This window comes from Pelophylax lessonae, assembly GCF_965119305.1.
Source record: "Pelophylax lessonae genome assembly, chromosome: 1".
Taxonomy (NCBI): domain Eukaryota; kingdom Metazoa; phylum Chordata; class Amphibia; order Anura; family Ranidae; genus Pelophylax; species Pelophylax lessonae.
In genome coordinates this window covers 820,152,850-820,167,768 of record NC_138768.1, presented here as the reverse complement: position 1 = coordinate 820,167,768, position 14,919 = coordinate 820,152,850, and the positions used below count along the sequence as shown (strand labels likewise).

At 49.6% G+C, this 14,919-nt stretch overlaps 1 protein-coding gene across 2 annotated transcripts in view; it reads right to left on the bottom strand.

The window, feature by feature from the left end:
• LOC309548060 (charged multivesicular body protein 3) overlaps positions 1–14,919 on the bottom strand; it is a 114,307-nt gene that overhangs the window by 85,093 nt on the left and 14,295 nt on the right. For both annotated transcript variants that reach the window (XM_082248029.1, XM_082248027.1), the window contains exon 3: positions 1,763–1,902. In XM_082248029.1, coding sequence (XP_082104155.1) covers positions 1,763–1,902 — 140 coding nt within the window. The remainder of the gene's footprint in view (positions 1–1,762; positions 1,903–14,919) is intronic.

Here is a 14,919-nt window from a genome sequence, read left to right as displayed (position 1 = left end):
GTAAAGCTTTACAGCTGTTTTTATTATTAAATTATCAAACATGTCATACTTACCTGCTGTGTACAATTGTTTTGTACAGAGCAGCCCTGATCCTCTTCTTTTGGTGGGGGGGGGGGGGGGGGACTCGTGTGTGCTCGCTCACAAGCCGGGCTGTGTGCATCTATTCAGACACAAAACCCGTCTCAGCCCTGCCTCCTGCTCTACAAACAGGTTTTGACTGACAGCAGCAGGAGTAAAATGACTCCCCCTGCTCTTAGACAAGGCTGTGAGACAGGGGGGAGAGGAGAAAAGATGCTGCAGATGTGCACAGCACTGGAAGGAGATCACGCTCAGATAAGAATTTGGGGGGGGGGGAGGGTTCTACAGGGGAGCTACTATTTAAGTTTTTTTTTTTTTTTTTTACCTTAATACAGGGAATGCATTGAGATAAAAAACCTTTTGCATTTACCACCATATTTCATGTTTGTATTCCTTCATCATATAAAACTTTAATTGATTTGAATGATTTATTGAACGCTAAAAGGCTCTGGTCCGGCCACATCTGGAGTATGCTGTCCAGTTCTGGGCACCGGTCCTCAGGAAGGATGTGCTGGAACTGGAAAGAGTCCAGAGAAGGGCAACAAAAATAGTTAGGGTAATGGAGAACATCAGCTATGAGGAAAGACTACAAGCACTGAACTTATTCTCTCTGGAGAAGAGACGATTGAGGGGGGATATGATATCAATGTACAAATACTGTACTGGCGACCCTAGCATAAGGAACAAACTATTCAGAGTAAGGGAATACAATAAGACATGTGGCCACTCACTAAAACTAGAGGAAAGGCAGTTTAACCTTAAAATACGTAAGGGGTTTTTCACTGTAAGAGCGGTAAGGATGTGGAATTCTCTTCCACAAGCAGTGGTATCAGCAGGGAGCATCGATAGTTTCAAAAAACTATTAGATGGGCACCTTAGAGACCACAACATACAGGGGTATACAATGTACGGTTAAAAGCAAACACACACATCATAGGTTGAACTGGATGGACTGATGTCTTTTTTCAACCTCACTAACTATGTAACTATGTATAAGCTCAAATGCAAAATAGATACCAAAAGGAACTTGTATAGGGTAGATCTATTAGTTGCTGGCCGCCTTATGTTTTCTTTATAGCTCACAAACTCCCCATAAAAAGTCCCTTTAATATACCAATTCACTACAGCCCCAGGCCGCCTGTGGATTTCCTTTTCCTTTTCAATTTTGGGTTGTTGTGGAAACAAGGATTGGTGATCAAGTTTCAGTGGAGACACCTTTTTCCCAAGAGAACTCTTCCAGGAGCGAATTTCCCTTCCTAGGGGTAGATTTCTTCTTACTTCCCTCTGTTTGTAAGGATGCTTGTAATGTAAGCACTGCCTGTAAGACACTTTCACAAGTTTCACAGGAGTACCCACGTTTCAATATCTCGATGCTGGAGTCTAAGAGAGACTGAAGCATCCCGAAGGCAACTCAACCTACCGACATCTACACAATGGGGTTTATTTACTAAAGGAAAATCCACTGTGCACTACAAGTGCTCTTAGAAGTGCAGTCATTGCAGATCTGAGGGGGGACATGCACAGAAAATAGAAAAAAGCATTTTTTCTTGCACATGATTGGATGATAGATATCAGCAGAGCTTCCCCTCAAATCTACAGCAAGTACACTTTCAGGGACTAGTGAATTTGCCTTTAGTAAATCAACCCCAATGCATACATCTACACACACCATGAAGCCAGTTACCTGCACCAGCCAGATGCCATCCTTTGTGTCTTCCACCAGTTCATAGAAGTGCATCTCTCCACTGAAGTTAGTGCTGGAGCCGGCTTCTGATGCCTCCTCTTCCTTCAGGGCAGAGTACAGCTCTCCTTCCATCAAGTCACCTGATGGACACAAAATGAAAAATTAGGATATGAGTAAACTCAATACAGCACCAAGATTCAAAAGTAAGTCAATGGGGACACACAACTGAAAAAAAATATGAAGCACACATTTACAAATACTGTGTATAAAGATGGTTAGAAAATAATTAGCAGGATACTCCTATGAACTTTAACAGGCATATTATGTACAAAAATAATTAGTGCAAGATATACAAATTGGTGGGAAATGAGCAATACAAAGATTTTAACGTTATTGTAAAGGAAAAAAGAAAAAAAAAACAAACAAACAAACAAACAAACATGTTATACTTACCTGCTCTGTGGGTCTCCCACCATCGATCTGGGCCACTCCCCCTTGCCGGGTGCCCCCATAGCAAGGCACTCCTGTGTGCTCGCTCCAGAGCCAACTCTCTACATCCATAAGACACAATAGAGCATTGCTCAATGGCTCCTGCTTTTGCATCTCAGCCAATCAGGAGGGAGAGACCAAGGAGGGCATCGTGTACATCGCTTGATCGAGATCAGGCTTAGGCAAATATTGGGGGGGGGGGGGGCTGAGGCGTGAAAAGCCTTCATAGAATGCACAAAGTTTTTGTAAAAAGCCTTCAGCCTTTACAACCACTAAGTATATGTGGTGCAAAAATCTTTTTGTTTTGTGTAGATTAGAGAATAGTTAGGACCCCTTTAAATTTTTCCCCCCTTTCTGTGGTCCATTGGAGACAATTTTCCTTATCTTCCGGATCTGAAATGCAACAGCAAGTGAGAAGATATCTTTCTGAAATTAGGGTCTGAGAAAGTCACTAGAACAGGTGTCCCCAAGTCTAGGTTCACGTCCATGCAGCTGTGCTTGATACGTTTTTCAGGCGCGGTTTTTAATGCGTTTTTGCATGCAGTTTTCATGCATTTTTGTGTTTTGACGTGATGTCACAAGGGGCGGTTCTCCGGGTAACGTCATCAGATAGTCACGCCCCATGGCTATATAAAAAAAAAGGCAGACAGCGGGGAGACAACACAGCGGAGGAAGACAGCATTAGAAGATTGGCTTTTTTTGTTTTTAGCGAGGATGATAAGGGCTCAAAAAGAAGACCAGGGGGAGAAGAAACTACTGGAGGAATAAGAAATCAATACCAGAGAAAGAAGACCCATTGGAGCTCCGACGGGGGATATTTTAAATGAAAGGAATTTTTTTTAAAAACCTGTCTTGGTTTTCTTTTTTTTAACACTTCACTGCTTTTTTGGGTGAACAGGTAGGGGTAAAATGTACCCCATACTCACTCACATGGGGGGCCCCCCTATCTTAAAGGGGGCTTCCAGATTCCGATAAGCCCCCTGTCCGCAGACCCCCACAACCACCGCCCAGGGTAGTCGGGTAGAGGCCTTTGTCCCCATCAACATGACCCCACGCCGTTTTTTTTTTTTTTTCACAATTTTTTTTTGCTAGTAATATTTATTTTTTCACATTTAGCTGTCAGCGGGAAGCCTGCTGGCAGCTGATGACTCATTGGTTGTTAGGGAGGCAGCAGCCGGCTTCCAGCAAGATGCAAAACACATCAAAGATTGCATCATAAACATAGCACTTGCGTTTCTGGTGCGATTCCACTGAAATCTATTGCATACAAAACGTGGGAAAAAGTCCCCGACCCTTTCCAAAAAATGCACCAGCTGCAAAACGCATAGATGTGAATGTGTACAATAGGAAACCATGTTAAATGGACTGTAATGCGTTTCTGCAAATTTCAAAACGCACTAACAATCGCATAAGTGTAAACCCTGGGTAACAGGAGATGTTCCCTCATCTCTTCTTCCAGTGAACACTTTTTGGAATTTGGACTGACTTTCTGTCCTGTAAATCATCTGGTGAGCTGATAACCTCTTGTTCCTGTGCGGACTTCTATCAGTTACCATTATTTCCAGCTCTCTCTGTGAGCTACAGAACACTTCCCCTAAATTATGGAGAAGAGACTTGAGGGGAGGGGGGATATTCTCTGAACTTTGCATGAAAAAAAAATATGACATTTCAACAGAGGTTAAAAAACACAAGTGATATGTTCAGTTCACAAATCTTTAACACCACAAACACTTATTTAGGAGTAACTGAATTACCTCCGCATCACATCCCTATAACAAAATACAAAAAAGAAATTGTATAGTATGTGGGATTTTAAGGTGCTTTCTTTCCAAACAGAAATAAACACAAAGTACTAAAATCTCGTTTTTTTTCTTCTTTAAAAGTAACAAACATGTTATACTTACCTCCTCTGTGCAGTTGGTTTTGCACAGAGCAGTCCGGATTCTCCTCTTCTCAGGTTCCTTGTCGGCGCTCCTGGCCTCTCCCTCCTGTCAAGTGCCCCCACAGTAAGAAGCTTGCTATGGGGGCACCCGAGCCAAAATGCAGCTCTGTGTGTCCATCCAGACACAGAGCTGTGGTTCGGCCCTATCCCTCCCAATTGGCTAAAGGGTGGGCCAACTCAATATTGAACCCTACTGACTAAGACTGGAATGCCATTAAAGTTCATGTGTGTGTAAAGGCAGGCGTCCCAATACTTTTGACAAGATAGTGTACATAATATATACAAAACAGATTGACTAACGTACACGCGTATACGCTATATCTGCCTATCTGAACAGACAGTCTGCCTTTGGGGAGTGTTATGCAACCCTGTACGAATGTAGCCACTTGGATTTGCGTACATTTGAATATACAGTATTTGCATACAGCCACCACCTGTCATTGATTTGTACAGGATGACAGCCAGAAGCTGTGCATTGCAGTGGTCACTCCCAACTAAAAAAATATTCCCATGTGTGGTCGTGTGCATGAAGAGCACACCTGATATTTATCTGTGTATTTTAGGGGTGATTTACTAAAGGAGGACTTTTTTTTTTTTTAATCTAAAAAAAAAAAAAAAAAAAAAAAAAAAAAATCAATACTTGATCATGTGCAGAAGAACGGAATAAAAACTTTATTTCCTTGGCACGATTGGATGACTGGGTATACTGTAGCTTCATCTCAAAGGTGTTCTTTCCCACAGACACACTCCTAAACCTTGTGGACAGCCTTCCCAGAAAAGTTGAAGCTGTTATAGCTGCAAAGGGTGGGTCAACTCAATATTAAACCCTACGGACTAAGACTGGGATGCCATTAAAAGTTCATGTGCGTGTAAATTCAGGCGCCCAAATACTTTTGGTAATATAGTGTATGTATACAACAATGTTATGAGCAGGATGCATAACGTGTTAATGTATAACTGTCATTCAGATGTCTTTATTGTTAGGATGGAATACTTTATAAAAAAAAAAAAACAACACACACACACACACACACACACACACACGTGTGTGGTGGTAAAATTTGTAATTTTTTTTTTTTATATGTATGTGCATTTAGTCTTGAGGTTGGAAAATAAGCATCTTAAAAAACCCGCACATTTTTCTTAAAGCTTTATCACCAGTAAAAGGATCTTTGATTTTAGCCCTGTGATTGTCACTCTTTAAAGCGGAGTTAGCTAGCCTCTGATCTGTCCCGGTTCGCACTTACCTTTTAGAAGAAATACTCAGTTTTAAAATTTCTTCTCCAGCACTGCCATCTCAGGTGTGGGCAGCTTGAAGCCATCGCGATCCTCTTCTGCGTCCTCTTCCGTCCCACGATGCACTGCGCCAGCCCCGCCGTCACTTCCAGGGCCGCAGCGTCATCCCTGCACAGCTTCTGGGAATGCCCAGAAGCTGTTTAGCAAGGTGTGACGGCGCCTGAACCGGAACTGACGTCGGGGCCGGTGCAGGCGCATTGATTCCTGGGAGCGATGACGTTCAGCTCCCAGGAATCATTGCAAAGCGGAAGTGACGGCGCGGGCCGCGCGGCCGAGGGAGGAAGTGGAAGAAAGGGGAGTATTTTCTTTCTGCAATTACAAGTAAAAAAAAAAAAAAAAAAAAAATCGTAACTTCCCATTTCTTTTTCAGGTGACAAATAGGAAGCGGATGGCCCAAAATCGACTGTCGATTTTGTGGCCGGAACTCCGCTTTAATGTTAATTCTTGTTAGCTTAACATTTATCTGAGCGCTTGCCATGTTTGCTTTGTTAGATTTTGTAAAGACACATTGGGGGTCTTCAGCTGCACTAAGCGAGTCTAGGCTTCTTTTAGGGGTCTGAAGTTTTAGGAAAGGGCCTCCTCCTGAGACTGTGCTGTAAACAAAGGCATTGCTACACATGTCCCATTAGTTGGATACACAAGGAGTTTAAGAGTTAAGCCCCGTACACACGTACCGAATGTCGGCTGAGCGATCAGCCGGCTTTTGTCCGGTGCTGTCCTGTCAGCTGAAAACTGCAAAAGACTGCACACGAATTTTGTCGGCCAACAGCAGCCGACTGCAGAAGTGATGTCATGTGATGGTTAACTTTCCGTGTGTTTTTTCTTTTCTGAGCATGCCCAGTCTTGCTAATCGGCTGTTTGTCGGACGAATTCTGTACTGACTGGCGAACAATCGGGCGTTCTGGTGTTGGCCAACAAAAATTTTAATGCCTGCACACCCGATTCTGTTCGGCCGAAAAGTCGCAGGCGGTTGTCGGAAGCATCATACTAACAAGGCGACAATCGGCCGATCGTTCGGCGGCCAAATATTTACGGCCGACAATCGCTACACGTGTACGGGGCTTTAGGGTCCTTTCACATGATGCGCCGTCCGGTGGATCGATCCCCGCTGATCAGGCAGGTGAAAGCTTCGTCTCTGCTCTGTGTGCAGAGACGGAGGTGTCAGATCCCCTCTGTCCTCTATGGGGGAATCAGATGAGAAAGGACCGCCTGTCCGATCCGGTGGACGGATGGAAATTAGGGTTTCCATCCGTCCGGATTTCACGGACAGGATCGGAATCGGATAGCAGCGGGTGTCAGCAGACATCCGATCAGGTCCGCCTAAAAAAACTGACAGGCTGATCTGATCGGATCGTTTGTGTGAAAAGACCCTTAAGCCCCATACACACGATCAGATTATCGAACGATCTGTCGTCCGTCTTTTGTGGCATGCTAGTCTGATGTGGAAAGTGAAGAGGTTATTTTCATACGAATTTTCCCGTACGACAGAATTCTACTTCAGAAGTGATGTCATGTGTTGGATTGCTTTGTTTGTGTTCTTTCGTCTCTGAGCATGCCCAGTCTTGCTCTTAAGATTTTTTTCCGTCGAAATCTGTACTAATGAGACGAAAATTGGACGTTGTATTACGGACGACAAAAATTTTATAGCCTGCACATCAGGATTTTGTCAGCCGAAAAGTTGGAGTCGGCTGTCGAAAGCACCATACTAACAATCCGAAAATCGGCAGATCGGTCGTCGGACTAATTTTCCCTAAAGATTTTCTTTTTCTTACCATATATACGAGCATTTAGGCCCCTTTCAAACATGCTGTCCGTTTTTCATCCATCCGTTGACGAATGAAAAACGGACATCAATGCATCTCTATGTAAAAACGGATGACAACGAATGATCATCCGTTGACATCTGTTTGCATCCGTTCCCGTCAATGTCCGTTTTTTGGAAAGGATGAATACCCTATTTTTCATCCGTCAAAAAAACGGATCGGACGAAAAACGGATGTAAACGGACAAACGGTCCATTATTCATCTGTTTTTGCATTGGTAGTGGATGTAAAAAAAACGGACAAAAAAAAAAAAAAACGGACACATTTTGACGTGACTGAACTGATGAAGTGAACGGACCGTATGTGTGAAAGGGGCCTAAGGGATCAAACAAAGGTGCCTTGCAGGGGCGGACTGATCATTCGGGCACTCGGGCATTGCCCGAGGGCCCGGCGTCAGAGGGGGGCCCCATGAGAGGGTCAGTCCGTCCGTCCCTGGACGGGAAGTGGCCACTGCATACCTCCTGTCACAAGGGACAGCTGGCGAGAGAGCTGCAGAGTGCAGAAAAGTTTTTGCAGAGCCTCGTGTGCAGCAGGTCAGTCAGTGTGTGTGTACTATCACACACAGCGCTGCCAAAGGGAGGGGGAGGGGGCACGCGGGACATCTGCAGCCCGGTGTCCCACTCGCAGCTATCATCCTCCTGTAAGACACCTCTCTCCCCACTGGCAGCCCGCACATCTTACTGAGCATCCCCCGCCCCCTTCGGATGTAAACAGACAGAAGGAACCCGGGAGGAGGAAGATTTCACTGCCAGAGCCGCGCTGAGGATCTGAGGTCTGTGTATAGTTATAGATACAGTGGAGGGGGGGTCACGGTAACCAGAAAGGGGGGAAGGGCAAGTAGCACACATGATGGAGTGATGGGGGGGGGGCTAGAGGATATGTATTGGGGGTGCTTTGGGAGGAGAGAGTACTTCTGCTAGTGGGGGGAGGGGTGTCATCTCTCCTTCCAAAGCACCCCCCAATAAATATCCTCTTACCCCCCTCTCCCCCAAATCAAAAGATGCTGCATCCCTCTGTGCCCTCCTCCCTCAGTGTCCCTCTGTGCCCTCCTCCCTCAGCGTCCCTCTGTGCCCTCCTCCCTCAGCGTCCCTCTGTGCCCTCCTCCCTCAGCGTCCCTCTGTGCCCTCCTCCCTCAGCGTCCCTCTGTGCCCTCCTCCCACAGCGTCCCTCTGTGCCCTCCTCCCACAGCGTCCCTCTGTGCCCTCCTCCCACAGCATCCCTCTGTGCCCTCCTCCCACAGCGTCCCTCTCCTCTGTGCCCTCCTCCCTCAGCGTCCCTCTGTGCCCTCCTCCCACAGCGTCCCTCTGTGCCCTCCTCCCTCAGCGTCCCTCTGTGCCCTCCTCCCACAGCGTCCCTCTGTGCCCTCCTCCCTCAGCGTCCCTCTGTGCCCTCCTCCCTCAGCGTCCCTCTGTGCCCTCCTCCCTCAGTGTCCCTCTGTGCCAGCGTCCCTCTGTGCCCTCCTCCCTCAGTGTCCCTCTGTGCCCTCCTCCCTCAGCGTCCCTCTGTGCCCTCCTCCCTCAGCGTCCCTCTGTGCCCTCCTCCCTCAGCGTCCCTCTGTGCCCTCCTCCCTCAGCGTCCCTCTGTGCCCTCCTCCCTCAGCGTCCCTCTGTGCCCTCCTCCCTCAGCGTCCCTCTGTGCCCTCCTCCCTCAGCGTCCCTCTGTGCCCTCCTCCCACAGCGTCCTTCTCCTCTGTGCCCTCCTCCCTCAGCGTCCCTCTGTGCCCTCCTCCCACAGCGTCCCTCTGTGCCCTCCTCCCTCAGCGTCCCTCTGTGCCCTCCTCCCTCAGCGTCCCTCTGTGCCCTCCTCCCTCAGCGTCCCTCTGTGCCCTCCTCCCTCAGTGTCCCTCTGTGCCAGCGTCCCTCTGTGCCCTCCTCCCTCAGTGTCCCTCTGTGCCCTCCTCCCTCAGCGTCCCTCTGTGCCCTCCTCCCTCAGCGTCCCTCTGTGCCCTCCTCCCTCAGCGTCCCTCTGTGCCCTCCTCCCTCAGTGTCCCTCTGTGCCAGCGTCCCTCTGTGCCCTCCTCCCTCAGTGTCCCTCTGTGCCCTCCTCCCTCAGCGTCCCTCTGTGCCCTCCTCCCACAGCGTCCCTCTGTGCCCTCCTCCCACAGCGTCCCTCTGTGCCCTCCTCCCACAGCATCCCTCTGTGCCCTCCTCCCACAGCATCCCTCTCCTCTGTGCCCTCCTCCCTCAGCGTCCCTCTGTGCCCTCCTCCCACAGCGTCCCTCTGTGCCCTCCTCCCTCAGCGTCCCTCTGTGCCCTCCTCCCACAGCGTCCCTCTGTGCCCTCCTCCCTCAGCGTCCCTCTGTGCCCTCCTCCCTCAGCGTCCCTCTGTGCCCTCCTCCCTCAGTGTCCCTCTGTGCCAGCGTCCCTCTGTGCCCTCCTCCCTCAGTGTCCCTCTGTGCCCTCCTCCCTCAGCGTCCCTCTGTGCCCTCCTCCCTCAGCGTCCCTCTGTGCCCTCCTCCCTCAGCGTCCCTCTGTGCCCTCCTCCCTCAGCGTCCCTCTGTGCCCTCCTCCCTCAGCGTCCCTCTGTGCCCTCCTCCCACAGCGTCCCTCTGTGCCCTCCTCCCACAGCGTCCTTCTCCTCTGTGCCCTCCTCCCTCAGCGTCCCTCTGTGCCCTCCTCCCACAGCGTCCCTCTGTGCCCTCCTCCCTCAGCGTCCCTCTGTGCCCTCCTCCCTCAGCGTCCCTCTGTGCCCTCCTCCCTCAGCGTCCCTCTGTGCCCTCCTCCCTCAGCGTCCCTCTGTGCCCTCCTCCCTCAGTGTCCCTCTGTGCCAGCGTCCCTCTGTGCCCTCCTCCCTCAGTGTCCCTCTGTGCCCTCCTCCCTCAGCGTCCCTCTGTGCCCTCCTCCCTCAGCGTCCCTCTGTGCCCTCCTCCCTCAGCGTCCCTCTGTGCCCTCCTCCCTCAGTGTCCCTCTGTGCCAGCGTCCCTCTGTGCCCTCCTCCCTCAGTGTCCCTCTGTGCCCTCCTCCCTCAGCGTCCCTCTGTGCCCTCCTCCCTCAGCGTCCCTCTGTGCCCTCCTCCCTCAGCGTCCCTCTGTGCCCTCCTCCCTCAGCGTCCCTCTGTGCCCTCCTCCCACGGCGTCCCCCTCTGCGTCCCTCTGTGCCCTCCTCCCTCAGCGTCCCTCTATGCCCTCCTCCCACAGCGTCCCTCTGTGCCCTCCTCCCTCAGCGTCCCTCTGTGCCCTCCTCCCACAGCGTCCCTCTGTGCCCTCCTCCCACAGCGTCCCTCTGTGCCCTCCTCCCACAGCGTCCCTCTGTGCCCTCCTCCCACGGCGTCCCCCCTCTGCGTCCCTCTGTGCCCTCCTCCCACAGCGTCCCTCTGTGCTCTCCTCCCACAGCGTCCCTCTGTGCCCTCCTCCCACAGCGTCCCTCTGTGCCCTCCTCCCACAGCGTCCCTCTCCTCTGTGCCCTCCTCCCTCAGCGTCCCTCTGTGCCCTCCTCCCACAGCGTCCCTCTGTGCCCTCCTCCCACAGCGTCCCTCTGTGCCCTCCTCCCACAGCGTCCCTCTGTGCCCTCCTCCCTCAGCGTCCCTCTGTGCCCTCCTCCCTCAGCGTCCCTCTGTGCCCTCCTCCCACAGCGTCCCTCTGTGCCCTCCTCCCACAGCGTCCCTCTGTGCCCTCCTCCCTCAGCGTCCCTCTGTGCCCTCCTCCCTCAGCGTCCCTCTGTGCCCTCCTCCCTCAGCGTCCCTCTGTGCCCTCCTCCCACGGCGTCCCTCTGTGCCCTCCTCCCACGGCGTCCCCCTCTGCGTCCCTCTGTGCCCTCCTCCCTCAGCGTCCCTCTGTGCCCTCCTCCCTCAGCGTCCCTCTGTGCCCTCCTCCCTCAGCGTCCCTCTGTGCCCTCCTCCCTCAGCGTCCCTCTGTGCCCTCCTCCCTCAGCGTCCCTCTGTGCCCTCCTCCCACAGCGTCCCTCTGTGCCCTCCTCCCACAGCGTCCCTCTGTGCCCTCCTCCCACAGCGTCCCTCTGTGCCCTCCTCCCACAGCGTCCCGCTGTGCCCTCCTCCCACGGCGTCCCTCTGTGCCCTCCTCCCACGGCGTCCCCCCTCTGCGTCCCTCTGTGCCCTCCTCCCACAGCGTCCCTCTGTGCCCTCCTCCCACGGCGTCCCCCCTCTGCGTCCCTCTGTGCCCTCCTCCCACAGCGTCCCTCTGTGCCCTCCTCCCACAGCGTCCCTCTCTGCCCTCCTCCTACGGCGTTATGTGTACACTGCGGCTTTTCCCATAATACTGACATCTGTATACTTTGGTGGGGACAATGCTGCTTACATTGGTGGTCAGTGGGAAGAATGTCCCTTACATTGGTGGTCAGTGGGAAGAATGTCCCTTACATTGGTGGTCAGTGGGAAGAATGTCCCTTACATTGGTGGTCAGTGGGAAGAATGCTCCTTACATTGGTGGTCAGTGGGAAGAATGCTCCTTACATTGGTGGTCAGTGGGAAGAATGTCCCTTACATTGGTGGTCAGTGGGAAGAATGTCCCTTACATTGGTGGTCAGTGGGAAGAATGTCCCTTACATTGGTGGTCAGTGGGAAGAATGTCCCTTACATTGGTGATCAGTGGGAAGAATGTCCCTTACATTGGTGATCAGTGGAAGAATGTTCCTTACATTGGTGATCAGTGGGAAGAATGCTCCTTACGTTGGTGGTCAGTGGAAGAATGCTCCTTACATTGGTGATCAGTGGGAAGAATGTCCCTTACATTGGTGGTCAGTGGGAAGAATGCTCCTTACATTGGTGGTCAGTGGAAAGAATGTCCCTTACATTGGTGGTCAGTGGGAAGAATGTCCCTTACATTGGTGGTCAGTGGGAAGAATGTCCCTTACATTGGTGGTCAGTGGGAAGAATGTCCCTTACATTGGTGGTCAGTGGGAAGAATGCTCCTTACATTGGTGGTCAGTGGAAAGAATGTCCCTTCCATTGGTGATCAGTGGGAAGAATGTCCCTTCCATTGGTGGTGAGTAGGAAAAATGCTCCCTACAGTGGTGGTCTTTTTTATTTAACCGTTCAGCTAAGAAGACATTTGTTGCTCTTGTTATATTGTGTTAATTTATGAAAACCTTAATTCTGGAAATGTACCTTTGTTGCACTTTATTTAATGTATGTGACTAACACGTAATATGGACAGTGCAAGATGTAGGCGGGCTTTGTGTAGGTGTGGCTTGAGTGTGGACGGGGACACAGGGGGCCCCATGATCTCTAATTGCCCGGGGGCCCCATGAGTTGTCAGTCCGCCCCTGGTGCCTTGCTGCTATAGTGTGTCTTCACATGTATTTCCAAATGTATGCAACAAAGACAATAACCGGAGTTTTAAATACAGTTCTGTTATGTTTACTGCCTAGCATGAAGGTGTGACGGGGACTTTTTTTTTATTGTTCAATATATTGCCCTGCCCATATGCAGCATTCTGCTAGTTTTAAATTAATTAAAATTCGCTTAGGTGATAACTGGGAGTTACTTAAAGTGGAAGTAAACCCTCCTATCGTTTTCAGCCAAGGAAGATGCCATCTTGGCTTCTGTTTAACCACTTCTGGACCGGAAGATTTACCCCCTTAATGACCAGGCCATATTTCGCGATTCGGTACTGCATTATTTTAAACGGACAATTGCACGGACATGCAACGCTGTACCTAAATAAAGTTGACGACGTCCTTTTTTCCCCCACAAATAAAGCTTTCTTTTGGTGGTATTTGATCCCCTATGTGGTTTTTATTTTTTGCGCTATAAACAAAAAAAAAAAAAAAAAAAAAAAAAAAAGAGCGACAATTCTGAAAAAAATAAAAATATATATATTTTTCAATTTCTGCTATAGGACATTCCCAAAAAAAAAAAAAATTTTAAAAATCAAAAAATTTAACATTTTAGGCCAATTTATTTTCTGCTACATATTTTTGGTAAAAAAAAAAAAAAAAAAAAAAAAAAAAAAGCAATAAGCGTATTTTGATTGGTTTGCGCAAAAGTTATCACGTCTACAAACTAGGGGAAAGATTTGTCATTTTTATTTTTTTACAAGTAATGGCGACGATCTGATTTTTTGCGGGACTGCGACATTGTGGCGGACAGATCGCTGACATTTTTGACACTTTTGGGAGGACCAGTGACATTACTACAGTAATTAGTAATAAAAATATGCACTGTTAATGACACTGGCAGTGAAGGGGTTAACACTGTAGGTGCTCAATGGGTTAAATGTTAGCATAGGGGTGTGATTCTAACTGTATGGGGGCGGGGCTTATAGAATGACCATAGAGACATGTGATCCTATACAGGATTACAGGAGCTCTGTGATCATTCCAGAGAGAAGAACAATCAGCTGTGTTTACAACAGATGACCGTTTTCCTCCCTCAGCGGGGAGCGATCGCGGGTGTCAGGTGGCAATCTGAGCCACCTGCCCCCTGCTGCCAAGTGGGGGCAGGAGCGCGCCGCCGGAGGTGCGCACTTGCCCCCTAGCTGTCGGCGCGCATCCGACGTAGCCCTACATCGGTTCGCACAGGAGGGCCAGCCTTCCGCAGTATAAATGTGGTGAGTGGTCCGGAACCGGTTAATCTTCAATTGCCACAATGCTGCAAGTGATCAGTTATGACACCAGCCATTGGATGGATTGACAGTTTGGATGAGAGCACAGTCAATGTGACACTTACATTCCTAGCACATGCAATTTTAAATTGTTAAATCGATCAGTTGACTTCTGCTTTAACTGGAGCTTTGAAACCAACAAACATGGAATCTAAGGTTAAGCAATACAAAACACCTTAATGGAGCTCTGAATGTTTGTGGCTATAAAGACTGGGCCTTTGTTAACCACATGATGATCGCCCTTTAGCAGTTTTACTGCTACAGAGAGGCGGCGGTGCGCCAAATCACGTACAGGATCTAGAAAAAGTGAGTACAACCCTCACATTTTTGTAAATATTTTATTATATCTTTTCATGTGACAACACTGAAGAAATGACACTTTGCTACAATGTAAAGTAGTGAGTGTACAGCTTGTGTAACAGTGTCAATTTGCTGTCCCCTCAAAGTAATTCAACACACAGCCATTAATATCTAAACCTCTGGCAACAAAAGTGAGTACACCCCCAAGTGGAAATGTCCAAATTGGGTCCAAAGTGTCAATATTTAGTGTGGCCACCATTATTTTTCAGCACTGCCTTAACCCTCTTGGGCATGGAGTTCAGCAGAGCTTCACGGGTTGCCACTGGAGTCCTCTTCCACTCCTCTATGACGACATCACGGAGCTGGTGGATGTTAGAGACCTTGCGCTCCTCCACCTTCCATTTGAGGATGCCCCACAGATACTCAATAGGGTTTAGGTCTGGAGACATGCTTGGCCAGTCCATCACCTTTACCCTCAGCTTCTTTAGCAAGGCTGTGGTCGTCTTGGAGGTATGCTTGAGGTCATTAGGTTGAAATACTGCCCTGTGACCCAGTCTCCTAAGGGAGGTGATCATGCTCTCCTTTAGTATGTCACAGCACATGTTGGCATTCATGGTTCCCTCAATGAACTGTAGCTCCCCAGTGCCGGCAGCACTCATGCGGCCCCAGACCATGACACTCCCACCACCATGCTTGACTGTAGCCTAGACACACTTGTCTTTGTACTCCTCACCTGGTTGTCGCCACA